The 18,344-nt window shown below is 38.5% G+C and overlaps 1 protein-coding gene across 2 annotated transcripts in view; it reads left to right on the top strand.

Annotated features, from left to right (window-relative positions):
* RCBTB1 (RCC1 and BTB domain containing protein 1) overlaps nucleotides 1–18,344 on the top strand; it is a 34,753-nt gene that overhangs the window by 7,561 nt on the left and 8,848 nt on the right. For both annotated transcript variants that reach the window (XM_083350665.1, XM_083350664.1), the window contains exons 3-7: nucleotides 1,200–1,384; nucleotides 11,357–11,507; nucleotides 12,623–12,789; nucleotides 14,568–14,726; nucleotides 17,959–18,066. In XM_083350665.1, coding sequence (XP_083206791.1) covers nucleotides 1,223–1,384; nucleotides 11,357–11,507; nucleotides 12,623–12,789; nucleotides 14,568–14,726; nucleotides 17,959–18,066 — 747 coding nt within the window. In that variant the 5' untranslated portion in view covers nucleotides 1,200–1,222. The remainder of the gene's footprint in view (nucleotides 1–1,199; nucleotides 1,385–11,356; nucleotides 11,508–12,622; nucleotides 12,790–14,567; nucleotides 14,727–17,958; nucleotides 18,067–18,344) is intronic.

Below are 18,344 nucleotides of genomic sequence, written 5' to 3'. Positions count from 1 at the left end.
GTCGGGCAAGAAATCTTCAGACCGGGGAAAAATGACCTGATTTAGTATCCCCCATTATCAAACCCCAAACTCTTTCCACCTATTGGGAAAAAGATTGTAACAATCTCTTTTTTTAAAAAAAAGTCTTGGTGCTGTGAAAGAATCCCTGACATTTTTTTTGAAGGGGCAGACAGAATAAACAAATGTATGCTACTTACCAAAATGAATGTCCTAATGTGTATACTTTTTGACAAATTCAATAAGGTGTCATATGCGGCAATACAGCACTTTCTCTTGGCAAAACTCCCAGTTATAATCCATTTCCTTCTGTGAGTAGTCTTCAGTGAACCTCTGGTAAGGCAAATGAGGCTGCTTGTTTTCTAGTCTAGATCAAGGTGCTTCAGGAGATGAAGTTAAACGCAAGGGAGATGCCAAGTCAGTGGGATCAGGATAGAGGATACAGTACTTACATTTACACAACAGTATCAAAATTTGGCTCTTGTTCCAGACTTTTTGCCTGACAGTGAGTTTCATGCATTATTCTACCACATCCACTTATTTTGACTAGCGTATACTGTACATTTTTCCCACCAATGGGGATAGATTTAAAGTCATGGGTATTGATAAGTAGTTGAGAGTTACCTTTGTGAATTTATGTACCTGTACTGTAATCACAACAAGGATATTGCACCAATTGATGCAAAATGTGGTAGGCAAAACTTTCCAGGCATGAGATTTTAACTCTAGCAGTGAGCAAAAAAACAAGAGCCCAAAATTTGGCAGAAAGTGACCTGCAGCAGTTTCCAAGGATAGAGATCTCTGTGTCCCTCTTGTAAACTTGGCAGCACTCTCCACTTTTGAGAGCTGCAACTTTGTTTTATTATTTAGATATTTAATACTGTAGATCACATTTTGTATAACTTTTGATGTTGCACATTTTGAATCTTCAGTTTCCTTAAAAAGCAATCCTTTCCTTCTAAATTAAAAAATGATATGCAGTATTTATTTTAGATGTATTCCTTGAATTTCCAGTTTTCATTTTTGTCTTGTAAAAATGGATAGTAAAGCTGCTTATACATTTATTTTAATTATTTCCCCTCACTCTTTGGACCATGTCTCTAATAACATTTGGGACAGCCCTACGATCAACATGACACCATGAAAGACCGTACCACAGAAATGGATTTTATTCATACTTGATTGATACCCTTCTTTTTCAGAGAATACCATGAAATCATTTTAAATGACAGATAAAATAATATATTCCTCCAGCAAAGTTATGATGGAGGTCGGGAAGTGGCCTATATTTACATTGCTTTCACCTCAAGAAATTTCAACAATTCGAAAAGCATGTGTATTTGGAACATCTGCCAATGAAGCTATATATATTACCCACAGTGATGAGGTAAGTAGCAAATAGTACTTACATAGATGTGTTTTGCCTATAACATTGTTTTGATATCTAGTGGGTAATATAAAAATAGCAAACTGTTAAGTTTGCAATAGCATACCTGTACAATTTATCAGTATTTAAAACATAAATCTCAGTTTAAAGAAGATGAATATTGCAGTTTCTTTGTTACAGGCTAAAATTAATATTTGTGACCCACCGGGGGGGGGGGGGAACTGAGCATAGAGTACTTTCCACTGAGCAAATATGCTTCTCTTGCCTCAGAAAACAAGGTTTTATAAAATAAGTAGCTACAGGCAGGATTCCCTTCCTACTTTTATTTGCTTTCAAATATCCTCTATGCAATTACAGAACAAAAATGCTGTAACCCCAAAACAAAACCCTTTTTTCCCCAGAAGGCTGCCCTGTGTTCATATCTCTATGAAGGGCTTCATCAGGGAATAGACAATAGGACTCCATTCTGAATCTGAAGCCAAGGGTAATTAGTGCAATGAATTCCTCCCATGAAGTCCAGTCCAGACTGCTGCTCTTTCTTTGCTGCACATCTCCATTTCTGCACTTTTTTTTTTACAAAGTACTCTAGCCTGCAGCTAGGACATACCAGGAGGAAATCAAGGTTGGGAAGGCTGTTCTGTGATTTTTACTTTTTAGATTTCCTGTCTGTGTAGTTTGTTTGCATAGATGATCAGTGCCTTGGATTTGCAACTGGTCCAATACATTAACATCCTGGAAATTAACCTGATGCTTTCTGTCTCTGGCCGTTGGGGGTACCCAAGAATTTCTCATGAAAAGAACTGATTTCCTCCCTCTCCATTCAGCAGAAGTTCAGCAGGAGACCACAGGATGAAACTGTGGGAGTGGGACTAAAAGACACTTGAGTTGAGTTGCTTTCTGCAAAAATCCTAAAGTGTTGATGGTCCCCTAGAAAACTAATGAGGGGCCACTAATGTCAATGGATTTAAGCTGTGAGCCTCTGTTTAATGCTTGAGTCGTGTGACATTTCTTTTTTTTTTTTTTTTTTTTTTATTGAAAAGTTTTACAATACAATTTTCCATTAAAAACCCCCATCCCCCTCCACCCTCCCCTCCCTACCTCCCCCCTACCTCTTCCCTCCCCCTTCCCTCCCCCCTTCCCCCCTCCCTCTTCCCTCCCCTCCCTCCCCCCCACCCCCCTCCCCCCCCGGACTTCCCAGAGCTAAATACAAGGTATATATATATAAAAGCAATCATAAGCAACCATATACTAACAACCATAAATTCTAAAAACCATCACTCTCTAACTTATATAAGAACAAACAAAACTTAACATTATTAAATATATATAAAAAAAATAGGAAAAGAAAAGAAAAAACCCGAAAGAAGACTTATTCGAATGCTAGATAAAACTTCTTAACCCTATACTTATTCTGGATAAACTCAATCCACTTTCTCCATTCCATAATATAACGTTCTTGCGAGTGATCTTTCAAATAAGCCGATATCTTCGCCATCTCTGCCAGGTCGGAAACCTTTAAAGTCCATTCTTCTATAGTCGGCAGCTCCTCTTTCTTCCAATATTGTCCTATCAAAAGTCTTGCTGCCGTGACTAAATTCAGCATCAGCTTGGAGTCCACCACTGTAGCATCAACAATTATTCCCAACAAAAAAAATTGCGGACAAAACTTTATCCTCCTTTTAAAGATCTTCTGTATATTCCACCAAATTTTAATCCAAAAGGCCTTAACCTTTTTACATGTCCACCATATGTGAAAATATGTTGCATCTTCAACCCCGCACCTCCAACACTTAGGCTGATAATTCGGATACATACTTGCAAGCTTTTTAGGATCTAAATGCCATCTATAAAACATCTTATAAAAATTCTCTCTTAAATTTTGAGCTTGAGTAAATTTCACATTCCTCACCCAGATCTTCTCCCACATGTCCATTGTAATAACTTCCTGGATATTTTGGGCCCATTTTATCATACAGTCCTTAACAAGCTCTGTTTCTGAATCAATCTCTATCAATGCAAGATATATCCGTTTAATATGTGCAGGTCCCTGATTTCTAATTTGCTTTATCAGATTTTCATCAATCGTTGCAAATCCAATTTTCTGGTCTTCTTTCCACCTGGCCCGTAACTGAGTATATTGAAACCATGTTTGAACAACCTTCTCTTCTCGCAAGAAGCTATATGATTTCAAGCACCAAACATTCCTTTCCAAACTTAAAATTTCCTTGTAGGTAGTCTCATCGTGTTTGAAACCAGCATGTATATTTTCTATTGCGTGTTTTGGAATTGCCCACAATGGTATCTTACAACTTAGCTTATGTCTATACTTCTTCCAAACTCTCAGCAATGCCTGTCTTAAAATATGCGTCCTAAACACAGTACCTACCTTCTTATCATACAACAAATATGCATGCCAGCCAAACAACAAATCATGGCCCTCAAGATTTAATAACCTCGATTGCGTCAAATTGATCCAATCACTTATTCCTACTAATGCAGCAGCTTCATAATATAATTTAAAATTAGGCAATTTAAGGCCACCTCTCTCACGAATATCCTGCATAATCTTAAGTTTAACTCGTGGCTTTTTCCCTGCCCACACAAATTTATTGATACCACGCTGCCATTCCTCCAAATTAGAGTCTTTCTTAAGAATCGGTATCATTTGGAATAAAAATAAAAATTTGGGCAGTACATTCATTTTCACTGCTGCAATCCGTCCCAACAAAGTCAATTGTAATTTTTGCCAACTCTCCAATTCTTTTTGAATTTTCCCCCACAATTTTTCATAATTATTTTTATATAGCTTTGTATTCGAGGGCGACAAAATTACCCCCAAATATTTAACCCTTTTAACAATCTCAAATCCAGTTAATCCTTCCAAGAAGGCCTTCTGTGAAACTGTCATGTTTCTAGCCAAAATTTTAGTTTTCTGTATGTTTACTTTAAATCCAGAAACCTTCCCATATTGTGTTATTATCTCTATCAGGTCCACAACAGAGTTCTCTGGCTGGGTCACTGTAACAACCAGATCATCTGCAAATGCTCTCAATCTATAGTCCTGATCTCCAACTTGTATCCCCTTAATTTTTTCCGAATTCCGAATCTTGTTCAATAATATCTCTAAAGTTAATACAAATAACAAGGGCGATAACGGACATCCTTGCCTTGTACCCTTCTCAATATTACATACTGCCGTCAGACTATTGTTAACTATGATTCGGGCAGTTTGCTTTTGATATAGTGCCCTAATCGGCTGTAAGAAATTTTCCCCAAAATCCATTTTATCTAACATTCTCAACAGAAATTGCCAATTCAATTGATCAAAAGCCTTTTCAGCATCTAAAAAGATTAGCGCTGCAGAGATCTGGTTGTGCCTTTCCAAATACTCTAACACATCAACTATATGTCTAACATTATTTTTCATTTGCCTACCACTAATAAACCCCGTTTGATCCCCATGAATCACCTGTTGCAGAACCCTCATCAGTCTATTAGCCAAAACCTTAGCAAATATCTTATAATCTGTATTTAAAAGCGAAATCGGTCTATAATTTTTAACTTGAGTAGCATCCTGATCTTCCTTCGGAATCAATGAGATAAAAGCTGTTCTCCAAGACGGTGGCACCTTTCCCCCCCTCTGGATTGTCTGGAACAGTTCCTTTAACGGTTTTATCATCTCAAATTGTAAATTTTTATAAAAAGCCGCAGACAAGCCATCTGTACCGGGCGCCTTATCAACCTTCAAATCCTTAATTGCTGTAAGGATTTCTTCTTCTGTGATCAGTTGGTTAATCCCCTCTCTTTGTGCTTGCGTAAGGACCGGAATATTAGCATTCTCCAAATATTTATCAATGTCTTTTACCTCAATTTCCTCTTTGGTATATAATTTCGAATAAAAATCCACAAAAGCATCCTTAATAAGATTCTGTTGAAACACGACCCTTCCTTTATATTCAATCTTGTCTATATTAGAGGCCCTTTGTTTCTTCCTCAATCTATAGGCTAACCATCTGCCTGGTTTATTAGCGTTGCAAAAAGTATTATGCCTAGCAAACCGCAGATTGGTTGCCACTTGGTCTGCCATTAATTTATCAAATTGTCCTCTTAACAGCCTAATAGCCTCTTTAATCTTCACGTCCCCTGGATTCAAAATCAAAGCCCTTTCTTTTTCCTTTATTTCATTCTCCAGTTCTTTCCTTCTGGTTTCCACTACACGTCTACGTCTATTATTCATATATATCAACACACCTCTCATATAGGCCTTACTAGCATCCCAAACCATATCCATAGAGGTACCCTTATTCATATTAATCTCAAAAAAATCCTTCATCCGCTGTTTACATTCTTCCACATTTCTCTGATCTCTAAACAAGTTCTCATTTACGCGCCACGAGCGCCTGTCTCTTTTCTCCTTATCAATCTCCAACCAAACTGGACTGTGGTCTGAAATAGTTCTTGCACATATCTTCACTTTTTTAGTTCTCAAAAAGAAATCATTAGTCAACAAAATAAAATCAATCCTTGAGAAAGATTGGTGTCTGTCAGAGTAAAAAGTATAATCCTTCTCCTGCAGGTGCCTCTCCCGCCAGATATCTCGCAATTCAAGATCATCCTTCAATTCAAAAAAAGTTTTAGGCAATCTGGCGTGGCTTGGAATACGCTTAAAAGCTCCAGCTTTATCCAAGTGTACATCCAGAACACCATTCCAATCTCCCATAATAATAAAAGATTTATAATCCAACTGGGTAAGCTTTGTATGAAGTAAGCTAAAAAAATCAGCTTGTTGTTGGTTAGGTGCATATAGTCCAACTAGAAGCATCTTTTTACCTTCTAAGAGCAGCTCAATCATAACATATCTTCCATGCTTATCTGCTTCAATTAAGTCTGCTGTTAAGGCACTTTTAACATAAACAACTACTCCATTTTTCTTATTCTCTGCAGAGGCAACAAAATGCGTACCCAGTCTCGAGTTCAGTAAATACTTTTGATCCAAAACTCTAATATGCGTTTCTTGCAAGCATATAACATCTATCTTAAATTGCTTTAAATATTGAAAAACTTTCTTCCTCTTCTGCGGTGAATTTAGTCCATTAACATTCCAAGTTAAAAATTTAGTTGCCATGCATATCATCCAGAAGCCCTTGGACCACAGCCTTGATAGGACTAACTTCTTTAGGCCGTGCCCCTCCCACAGCTTGACTGTATGTACGTTGCGAAGAAACTGAAGACTTTTGCTGATCTTGTTCTATTATTTTCTTTGCTCGTTTTAAAGCAGCACGCGTCACTCTTTGCTCTCTAGGATCATCCAAAGAAGTTGTAACTTGATCTCCTCCCACGCCACTTTCCTCTGTTTCCTCCTCTTGTTGTTCTTCTTCTCCAGATCCTTTTCCAGCTTCCAGGAGCGTTAATGGGGTTGCTTTTAGGACATTATTGTAGAAATCACGCGCTTGCTTCACAGTAATCAACCGGTACCTTTTACCTTCATGCATCACCATCAGCCCCTGAGGAATCTCCCATCTGAACCTTATATCTCTTTGCTTGAGCTCATGCACGAGGAATGTATAATCCTTCCTTCCCCTTAAAATCCTTGGAGGAATTTCTTTTAAAACCAAAACTTCTTGTTCAGCAATCACCACTTTAACATCATAGGCAGCTTGTATAATTTGATCTCTGATCTCTCTTTTTGCAAAATAAACCACCACATCTCTAGGCAACTTCCTCTGTCTGGCAATCCATGAATTCACCCGAAACACTTTATCCATAGCTGCTCTTATTTCAGATGCTGGCAGGTTTAATACTTCTTCAAAAGCCTCAGAGATCAGCTGCTTCAAATCTTCTTTAGTATCCTCTTTTAAGCCTCTGATTCTGACAGCAAACTGCATCTGGTAAAATTGGGCTAAGCTTAAGTCCTTCTCCAGTTTGTCTCTTACATTTTCATTCTCTCTTACTTTAACTTCTAATATAGCATTCCTTTGAGCCAAATCATCCATCTTTTCATCTAATTCTTCCACACATTCCGCCACTTTATGCACTGAAGACAAAATGTCTACCTTCATCACGCTGAGCTTCTGTTCCATCCTCTCTTCCATTCTCTCCTCCAGTTTCTCCAATTTCTCCTCCATCTGCGCAAATTTGTCAGCCATTGATTGATTAATTGAGTCCAAAAGTTTATCCACAGCATCTCGAAACTCCTTCGCTGTCAGCGCTTCAGAAGGGTGCAACGCCTGTAAAGATGATTGTTGCACTGGCGAGGATCCACCACTCCGAAGAGTTTTAGGGGGAGGTTTCGCCGCCATCTTTTAATCCTCAAATATGACGCACTTTCACTTAGAGTTTAAAAAGTTCAAGTAGTTAGAGAGTATAATAAAATAAGCCTCTTCACCTTTATCTCTTGTATCGCTCTGCCTGCTCCTTTAAATCATAGTCCTTTCTTCAGGCAGGGATGGTTCGCAGACGCCTGGCTCTGCTCCAAAAAGTTCAGAGCAGACACGCCGGCCAGCTGGGAGCAACCCAGGCTTCGGGGGAGTTCAATCCTTCAGCCGCCCAAGCTCCGAGCTCAGGCGGCCTCGGAGAACTCAACCCCTACCTGGGGCCTCACCCCCTCCTCTTCTCCCGAGGAGGGGGCTTCAATTTCGCCCGAACAGCTGTTTGGCGCTGTTACGGGCGAAAAAACAAACAGCTGAGCCGCGGGCAGCCCGGGAAGGCTGTCTTCGGCGCCGCGACGCCACCGGAAGCCGAGTCGTGTGACATTTCTTGTTTAGCAGTGGGATGGGGAGAGAAATAGCTTGTTCTAAGAAGCTTAATTCCAGGAATCCATGGAGTTTAAGCAGACAGAGGCTGATTCAGACCATGCATGGAGGGACTATAAAGAAGGAAGCTAGAGTCCATTCAGGTAGACAGTGGGAGGATTGAGAAGCATTGGAAAATTAATGACTTTGCAGAAGATGGAAGGGAAAGGGAGAGAGAGAGACAATCCCAGTTCAAAATATGGATGTTCAGCTGTCTTACTCTTGCATTGCTATGGGAGAGTGGGCCAATGCGCACATCTTTTTCTGTGCAGAAAGGCATCTTTAAATTTTGAGTGATAGGCCAGGTGTTGCATCTGAAAAAAGGAGTGGAACAAAAAAGTAATTGTGACTTAGTTTTATTTAGATATAATAATTCAATATATTTAATGATTTTTAATACAAAAAGAATGTTCTCTTTCACATTAAAGATTACAATTTTTAACACCTTAGGTTATTTCTTTTAAAACAAGTTTGGAGGTTATTGTGGCCAAACCTTCATATTGCATATCCTTATTGTCCGCCACTGCATTTGATGTCAGCACTTCAAGGTAGCCAAGTCAGGAAACAGTCTGCTCAAGAGTGATCAGTCTCTACTTTATTGAGATAGGCAGTAGCAACAGAATCTTGAAAAGCCTCATTGTGTTTGCTTTTCCCTCCCTCTGATACCCAAAGGAGTTAAGGCTAAGTCAGCTTAAGTTTCTTTTCAAGCTTTCTCTTTCTTTTTTGGGCTTGAAGCATGTTGTTGACTCTTGCATTGCTTCTCCAAGGTCATCTACACCTGACAAGAGCAAGTTACTTTAATTTTAATTTTAATTCCATTTATGTCCCGCCCTTCTCCGAAGACTCAGGGCGGCTTACAAGCTTAGCAGTAGCCTTCATTCTATGTATATGCCTGCTTATTAGGGCTTTCACACACACCCCCAAGCGGCATTATTACAAAGTCAGCTTAATTGCCCCCAACAATCTGGGTCCTCATTTTACCTACCTCGGAAGGATGGAAGGCTGAGTCAACCTTGAGCCTGGTGGGACTCGAACCTGCACTAATTGCAGGCAGCTGGTGTTACTTAAGGAGGCATTAGCCCACTGCTCCACCAAGGCTTTACATGTTAGACTACAAATCACAGAGATACACTTCTGTCCTCTAACAAAAGGACATGTCTGTACGGGGACTGTTATTACTGTCTGCATCAGGTGTTAAATAAAATATATTTTGGTCACTCCCCCATATATTAAGGGCAACTTTACAAGATCTGACTGGTTTCAAATCAGAAAGCAGCCAGGAACTCTCTTTTCTGTAAATTGAAATAAATAAAAACTAAAATTAGATCAGTTATCTTAAATTGAATAATTATCCAAGTGTTATGAGTCACTGCAGGTTAAGAAAGTACTTCGAACTCTGCTATAGGAAGCTGCTTTGCTACCCATTTTCCTATGTGAAAACACAGAAAATAGTTAAGCATAAAACACGTAAAAGATTAGTTGGAGACTCTGGTGGCAACCCCAAATAAGTTAAATAAAAATCTCATTCATGCACACTTTGCTGGATATTGAATGTTATTGGGGTCTATGTTATGGCAAAGAGCATGTTTTTCCAAGCACGATGCCCAATCTTGAACTGATCCTATTAAAGATATGTTGCAGCTACACTGTAGAAGGTGACATCTTAGTACACCTTTTTAAAAAAGCTTTTTATTAGCAATGAAATACTTTGGATGGAAGGTTTGGTCTTTAAACAAACCCATCAAAGAACTGGGTTTTTTAACATACTGAACGACTCTTTATTTTTTCATTCAAGTCTTCAGATAGATATACTTTCTGTAGACTAAGCTTAATTCCTGATGGGCCTGTCCACGTAGTTATTGGCAACAGTTTTCCTCCTCCTCCTCCTCTTCCTCCGCCCTTCCCTCCATAGCTTTAGTATTCCCACTGGTCTCTCCTTTAAATATTAAAACATGAAATATATGCTGAGTCTTTTGACATCAACCCGTTGAATTGATGCTGTCTATTTATTTCAGTGAAATCTTATTTTAGCATATTAATTGTGGGGTTGGATGTCCCTTTTTTTGTCAATATCCACTGGGCTTGGGAGGTGCTGCAGTGCGGGCCTTGGGCCTGTGCTAGGTTTCCCAGGCCTCCCCCCCCCCCCCCGTCTCCAAGGCACCTTGTGTTCCACTTAATAACTGTAAAGGGAAGAGCAGGGATTGGGACTGTTAAACAAGGCCATTACATGGGCACCTCATTTAACAACCATTATGGTTTATGACCGTAATGGATAGGCTCCATTATGGTTGTAAGTTGAGGACTAACTGTATTTAGAATAAGGAAAAAGGGGGAGCAAAAAGCAAGCAAGCAAGAAAATATAAAGAAGTTAAAGTCCTGATTTTCTTAATAACCGTTGTAAGTATAGATGTTACTCTCTTAGTCTATGGTTAAAGCATGACTTACATTTTTGTATTATTTTCTAATCATCAAAACTTTTATTTTCACGCAAAAACATAAGGGATTTCTAGTCAGCATTAATCTTAGATAATATCTTTTGTCTGATTAAAGTTGTCAGTTTGGTCATCTCAGCAAGTCCCATTTTCGCCATCCATTCCTCCATTGTGGATAATGACTTTTTTTTTCTACCTTTGTGCATATAAATCTCCTTGCAGGTATCATGTATGAAAAAGTTCCATGACTTTTTCCCAAGTGTTTATTGATCAGTCCCAAAAGCAAAGCCTCTATTTTCAATTGTATAGTAATCTTTAAAATCTTATGAATTAATATATATAACGAAGTCCACAAAGCATTTCATTCTGAGGGGATAGAATATTGATGGTCCCTGGGTTTGATACGAAGATCATAAATATCCAGACCCACTTGTGTCATTATGTATCTATCCACCACTATTCAAAGTAAAATGGAGAAAAAGTCAATTGGTCATTTGGAAGCATTTTCAGCTTGAAACTGTTTTAAGCCCAAGACACTTCCAAATAGCCTGCCTGAATTTGAAATAATGTATAGACTCTTAAACCTGATTTATCTTCTATCCATACATTATTCCGTATTTATTATAAATGTTGGTTTCATTACAAATCTGTTATATACCACAAAGTCAATTTAGATTGGTTTTTTTTAATGTGCCATAAATGAACATATCCATGTCAGCTCATTGGTTTTGCTCTTTTGCTTTTTCCAGGTTTTTGTATTTGGACTAAACTGCAGTAATTGTCTGGGAACTGGAGATAATCAGAGTACTATTGTACCAAAAAAACTTGAAAGTTTATGTGGAAAGAGGATCTGCAGTCTTAGCTATGGAAGTGGACCTCATGTGATCCTTAGTACAGAAGGTGGGAATCTTTTTCTGAGCAGTATTAGAGAAGCAAATCTAAGCACATGTTTCTTAGTTAGGGAACTGGAACATGCAAAAAGGCTTGTAGTGAGGGAGTCTGCCACTGTCACTGGGGCCCCGTCATCTCGGTGTGAATTGCATCTGCTACTTTTCTTGTCCTTAACTAGGCTGGACAGACCTTTTGCAGCCAGGGGCTGCATCTTTTTGGGTGAGCTTCTCTCAGTGACCGAGGATCATAGGGTGGTAGCAGCATAATTACATCTCCACAGGAGACACAAATTGAATGTTCACTCCTTTTTAATTTTTTAAAAAATATTATATGGTGTAACAACATTCCTTGTGTCAACAAGTAGTTAGAAGTTAGGTTTTTAAAACTAAAGAAGGTGCATGCTTAAAGCCTGTTGGAAGCTTAATTTACCATCATGCTGGATAACTTATGTTCATTTAAGTTCCCTTAGTTGATTGATAAATTATATCCCATCAAGTTGCTGTTAACTCTTATCAACCAATAGATGATTTGCCCCCCACCTGTAAGATGATTTGTCCCCCACCTAGCTCCAGATCTTCCAACCATGCACCCATTGTTGTTGCAACTAAGTTCAACCATCCATCTTGCTTCTGGTCATCCTCTTTCTTCTTTCTTTCCATTTTTTGCAGTATTATAAACTTCTCAAGAGAGTCAGATCTTTGCATAATGAAGTTCCTTGGTTAAAATAACTGTAATGTTTAACATGGATAAATGCATGTGATAAGCTTTAAAATGGAGAGTATATTGCTCATTTACATTCTTCACACTGCGGAAAGAATGTGTTTGTGCGTTTAATGTGCGTGCTAATTGCTGTTTAACTTTTTCCCAGTCAAATGATGCCAATTCATTCAAGTTCTCTAGTACCACTGCTTTATCCTCCCATAAAACAAGTTATTAGAGGAATGACCATAATAATCATAATAGGTAGATAAAAAAGCCAAATTTAGTCTACATATCTGACTGGCTATGTGACCAAGCATAATAAAAGTGACTATTAAAATACAGTCTTGTTTTGTCTGAGTAGGTATACAAATTTTGCCTAATTGCATGTTTCACTGTCGTTACTTTTATTTATTCTTGGGTAGATGGTGAAGTTTATGCCTGGGGACATAATGGATATAGTCAGCTTGGGAATGGGACAACCAACCAGGGTGTGACGCCTATTCAGATTTCTACTAATTTGCTCATTAAGAAAGTAACCGAAGTAGCTTGTGGTTCCCACCATTCTCTTGCATTATCCTCTGATGGAGATGTAAGTTCTGCTTTTCTAACTAGCTGTTCAGGTTTTTGCTGTTAAGAATGTACTTTTGTTTGGTAAATGTTTGAAAATTGTCCTTGAAGAAAGGCTATTGATACTACCATTAATTTGTGTTCTCTTAGTGAAATATTTCAGATTTTATCTTAACAATAAACATTCTTATCTTTATAGAGGAAATCAGCTACCTGTTGGCAACCTGATTTCATGGGGATTTTATATTTTGCGCAAATATTCAGTGGCAACAATAAAAAAACAAGGTTTCCTGTATAAAAATAGAGATTGCATGGGCTTCCTTGATGCAGTGCCCTGTGAGACAGTGACCTATTTTCTTTTGATCCAATAGGATTCTGATTCAAAAATGAAACTTGAAATAATGATGCTTGAATTTCCCCTTTGCTTGGAAAATAATATACTGTAATTTCTAATTTTTTCAGCTGGAGAGAATAAACTGTATAGATATACTAGACCCGTTTTAGTAAGAAGAGGGCCAGTTTCAGAAAAATTGATGCAGAAATTTGGAACTTGGCTCCTTTAAATTGTGTGGGTATGCCTTTAAGGAAAGTGTCTGGTTCTGGGATAACATGGTCAAGCATTGGGTTCTCTTCTGTGTGACTGAGCCTCTTTAATTTCATACCTGACAGGTACTAGAGTTTGTTGTTTTGCACAAAGGGGGTATTGTTCCATTTCAAGCCTTGAAGGTTTACAGTTAAGTTTTGAAGACATCCGATATAAATCTTTGAAAATTGCCTAGTATGGAAGTGCTATAACTTTTGCCAAGCAGATAATTTTTGATAATAGATCCTATTGCTAGTTTACCTTTGTTCATGAGTTGAAGGCTGTTTTTCTGAGTTGACCTTCCTTCCTTCCTTCCTTCCTCATTCATCGTAGTGGTGTGTAGCGTGTTCTCTTATTGTCTTCCTCCTCCTCTAGTAATAAGAATTGGACCATCTAACAATAATGAGCACACAAGCTTGTACTATCAGATTTTCTTTTGTTGTTGTTAGAGGAAGAATTAGGAAGAAAAGAAAATGTGCTCTCATGTTGCTGTAAGCATATTAGGGACTTTCTTTAAGGTAGAATACATTTTTTTTTCCTTTTGAAAAATGCAGAAAAGACTTGGTGGATAAAGGCAACCCATCTCTAATGCCTGGGCCCTACTTTAGAATGGGAAGTCAGGTAAAATCAGAGGAGGAAGATTGTGTTGTCCATCCTCTACCAGTGAATGCTGGAAGCTAAGAAAAATGCAGTCTGATGTTGGAGGAAGGCAAACAATTCAAAGCTGATGTCTGCCTTTTCCTTTATCCAGTGAATCTGGGCCATTCCTTCATCCAGGGAATGAACATTTAACGTGTAAAACTGTATTCAAAGTTTCTGTCTTTGGGGAAAAAGTAGTAGCAGGCATTGATTCCAAATGGGATCCCTCTTGATTGGGTCCCTAATTTCCTGCAGAAAAATGTTCGCTTTCTAACTGAAGATTTGCCTAGAAGCATTATATGCTACAAGGTAATATGTATACTCTTTCATTAGCCAAGTGTGTTAGAAGAGACTCCCATATCAATGGCTTCGTGTTGCCAGCAATTAGAATAATAATCACATCAGTATTTTGAAGTATATAATAAATGGCCATGCTACTTGTCTATGGTTTGTAAAATGAATTACTTTGGTACCTGCACTGTTAAACAATGTATGCTTTGGGAAAATGTTTCTGATCATGTAGTAAGGTTTGTGGTATGCTTTCTTGGTGTCTCTCCCTCTTTGTCCTTTATTAAAAGGTATATGCCTGGGGCTATAACAACTGTGGACAAGTTGGGTCAGGATCAACTGCAAATCAGCCAACTCCTCGCAGAGTCTCCAATTGTTTACAGGCTAAGGTAGCAGTAAGCATTGCCTGCGGTCAGACTTCTTCTGTTGTGGTGATAGATAATGGGGAGGTAAGCATCTGGTGGCCTTCTGCATTTGTCTTTGATTCTGCAGACAGAAGTGCTCCTGTATAAGCCTTTCATTGAAAACGTACAACAAAGTCTTGTTAATTTTTTTCTAAGAAAAAATCCCTCATCTACTTGTTCCGCAGGTCAGATTACATTTCACTTTGTTGCACAAGGTTGTTTTCCTCACTCGAGCCTATTTCTGATGATAATTCTGGAGGATTTTCTGGTGGCAGTGAAAATGGCATATATGAAGTGGGGAGCAATTTTCAGTCAATTTCTGTCCTTTGCATCCTTTAAAATTCTCTGGAAGATATGAACTGGCACAGAATTTTTGAATTACCTAAACCTTCCAAATTTTTCAAATTAAATTTGGGAAAAAATGCTTAAAAAGATTATATTTTTCAAATAAAATACAAAGATTGCTTTAAAAATTTATGAAGTTTTAAAGCATCAAATGTCTATCTCTGTTCAGTGAGAAAATCTTCTGTCTCAAAGCCTTGAATTTCAGCCAATTGTGTGAAAAGGCAGAGTACATTTGAAGTGAATCCAAAAATAAAATAGAAATGAGTGATACAGGGAGATATACTAAGGAGCTGCAGAATGAAAACAAATGTTGATCTTGCTCGTCTGGAGACTGGCTTGATTCCTTACCTTTTTGTTCTCTTTAAACACATGTCCATTTAAAATAGTTTCAGAGGTAGATATGGGCAATTCAGAGAAATTCTCTGAAATTCTGCAACCTTGGTAATATCTGGGAGAAGATGGCTAGTCTTCAGTCTGTGAGGCCTTTTGACTTACATCTGTTATCATTCTTTGCTCTATAATTTTATTATCCAAAAATCCCAGGGCTGTTTTCCAAGTAGTACAGGCCTTGTTTATTTCAATTTCCATTTAAGAAGTGCTGCTACCAGATCTAGGATTCAGTGACAATAAGATCAAACTTGTATGAATGCCAACAGGTTTTACCGGCAATATACTCAGTTACAGATGAAAAGGAAATAGTCCTGTCTGTGTTCCTTCAGTTTGTCAGAAACTTCCAGAATGATAGTGGACAAGCTGGAACTGGCTGAAAGCTGCGTACCATCTTCTTGAGTCGTAACTTAGCCAGCTGATCTACTGCCTAAGATACTTTATGTAAGGCACTGTCGGTAGAGTATAACACCTAGAGACAGCCCAATGACATTTCTTGTCAATAGCAGTTTGTCTTCCTTCCAGGTATCTTAAGTGAAGTATTGTCTCTAACATGCAAGTATTCATCCTCCCCTCTGGATGTGTTGAACTAGGAAGCTGTGCTAATTCTCTTTATCTTAATTGTTACTAGTAGTGACACAGATAAAAGGTTCAGAAACAGGGGTGATTGCGTAAAAAGCACAGTCACTTCTGAAGTACAGTAACCTTTTATAACCATAGGTATAGAATATTTCTCTCATATGTGCAAATAGACAGCAGATCATATTATTAACACCTGCTTATCTTCCACAATGGAGAGTAGCATTGATCCAATCCTTCTGTTTCATAGGAAATCTTCTACACCTCCCAAAAATAACCTGTAAAATATTGGAAACATTTTCTGCCCTTGTAAAAAATATAAAATCAAGATTTCTCCTCTGAAATAATAGAGTATTTATGAACATAGGAAATGAGAAAGGAAATAGTACAACACTTTGCTTTAAAATCAGGTTTCTTTCAGTGCATTATACTTCAAAGTTTTTGAACTTCTGCTAGTTTATCACTTCTTTCACGAATCCTGGAGCACCAGGGAAGTACCTGAGGATTGGAAAAGGGCTGATGTGGTCCCTATCTTCAAAAAAGGGGGAGAAACGGACTCAGGAAACTACAGACCAATCAGTTTAACATCAATACCTGGGAAGATCCTAGAAAAGATAATCAAAAAACAGATCTGTGAACAACTAGAACCAAACAAAGTCATAACTAGTAGCCAGCACACGTTTGTTAAAAACAGATCATGCCAAACCAATCTTATCTCATTCTTCGATAAAGTGACTATACTAGTACACCAGAGAAACGCAGTAGTGTACTTAGATTTCAGTAAGGCATTTGATAAAGTAGACCATAACCTATTCCTTGGTAAGCTAGGAAAAGGTGGAATAGACAACATCACCACCAGATGGATCTGTAGCTGGATGACAAACTGTACTCAACATGTAGTCCTCAATGGCACTACATCAACATGGAGAGAAGTAAGCAGTGAGGTACCACAAATTTCCATCTGAGGCCCACTACTCTTCAATACCTTCATCAACAACTTAGATGAGGGAATTGAAGGGAAACTCATCAAACTTGCAGATGACACAAAACTGACAGGAGTAGTCAACACCCCAGAAGACAAACTCAGGATCCAAAAAGATCTTGACAAACTTGAACAATGGGCCCTATCCAACAAAATAAGTTTCAGTGTGGAGAAAAGCAAAGTCTTACATTTAAGCAGGAAGAACCAAAGGTACAAATACAGATTTGGCGAGACCTGGCTCAAAAACAGTAACTGTGAGAGGGACCTTGGAGTCCTAGTGGACGATCACTTGACTATGAGCCAGCAGTGTGCAGCAGCAACCAAAAAAGCTAATACAATCCTGGGTTGTATAAGCAGAGGCATAGAATCAAGATCATGCACAGTATTAGTACCGCTTTATAAAACCCTAGTAAGACCACACCTGGAATACTGCAGCCAATTTTGGTCACCATATCACAAAAAAGATGTTGAGAGTTTGGAAAATATTCAGAGAAGAGCAACTGAGATGATCAAAGGCCTGGAGACCAAAACATACGAAGAAGGGCTGTGGAACTTGGGTTTGGCTAGTAGTCTAAAGAAAAGAAGTCATAGGGGAGACATGATAGCAGTATTCCAGCATTTGAGGGGCTGCCACAAAGAAGATGGGGTCACATTATTCACCAAAGCACCAGAGGGAAGGACGAGAAACAATGGTTGGAAACTGAACAAAGAGAGAAGCAACCCTGAATTAAGGAGAAACTTCCTGACAGTGAGGACAATCAACCAATGTAACAGCGTACCCCAGAAATCGTGGGTGCTCCATCACTGGAGATTTTTAAGCAGAGACGACAATCACCTGTCTGAAACAGTGTAGGTTCTCCTGCTTGAGCAGGGGGCTGGACTAGAAGACCTCCAAGGTCCCTTCCAGCTCTATTCTATTCTCCCAGAACAGGAGCTCTGGATACAAATAATGTAAATGGTTAATTAACCTTCTTCTCACTCCAGGTCTATGGCTGGGGTTACAATGGCAATGGACAACTGGGTCTGGGAAATAATGGCAATCAGTTAACTCCATGCCGAGTGGCAGCGCTTCAAGGGGTGTGTGTAATGCAGGTGAGTATAGAGATTTTTGTTTTCTGTATCTTGAATTATTGTTGGGATATTGTCCCTAATCTTGGGAAGATTCATTAAGGAGAAAAGAGCAGGGTAACCTCTACCCCACTAATCTCTTCCAGTTCTGTATTTTTAATAAGTGGATAGGAAGTGATGCACATTAAATGTTTTGTTTTTAAACCGTGCAGACAGCTACATTCTTAGATGATCCTGGAGAATGATCTTGGGATATTTAGAGCAAATGAAAAGTTTCCTAAAAGCTTGAACAAAATCAGGTG

This window comes from Vipera ursinii (assembly GCF_947247035.1).
Source record: "Vipera ursinii genome assembly, chromosome: 1".
NCBI lineage: Eukaryota > Metazoa > Chordata > Lepidosauria > Squamata > Viperidae > Vipera > Vipera ursinii.
The sequence above is the reverse complement of the archived record's forward strand: the minus strand, read 5'-3'. Positions and strand labels throughout refer to the sequence as shown.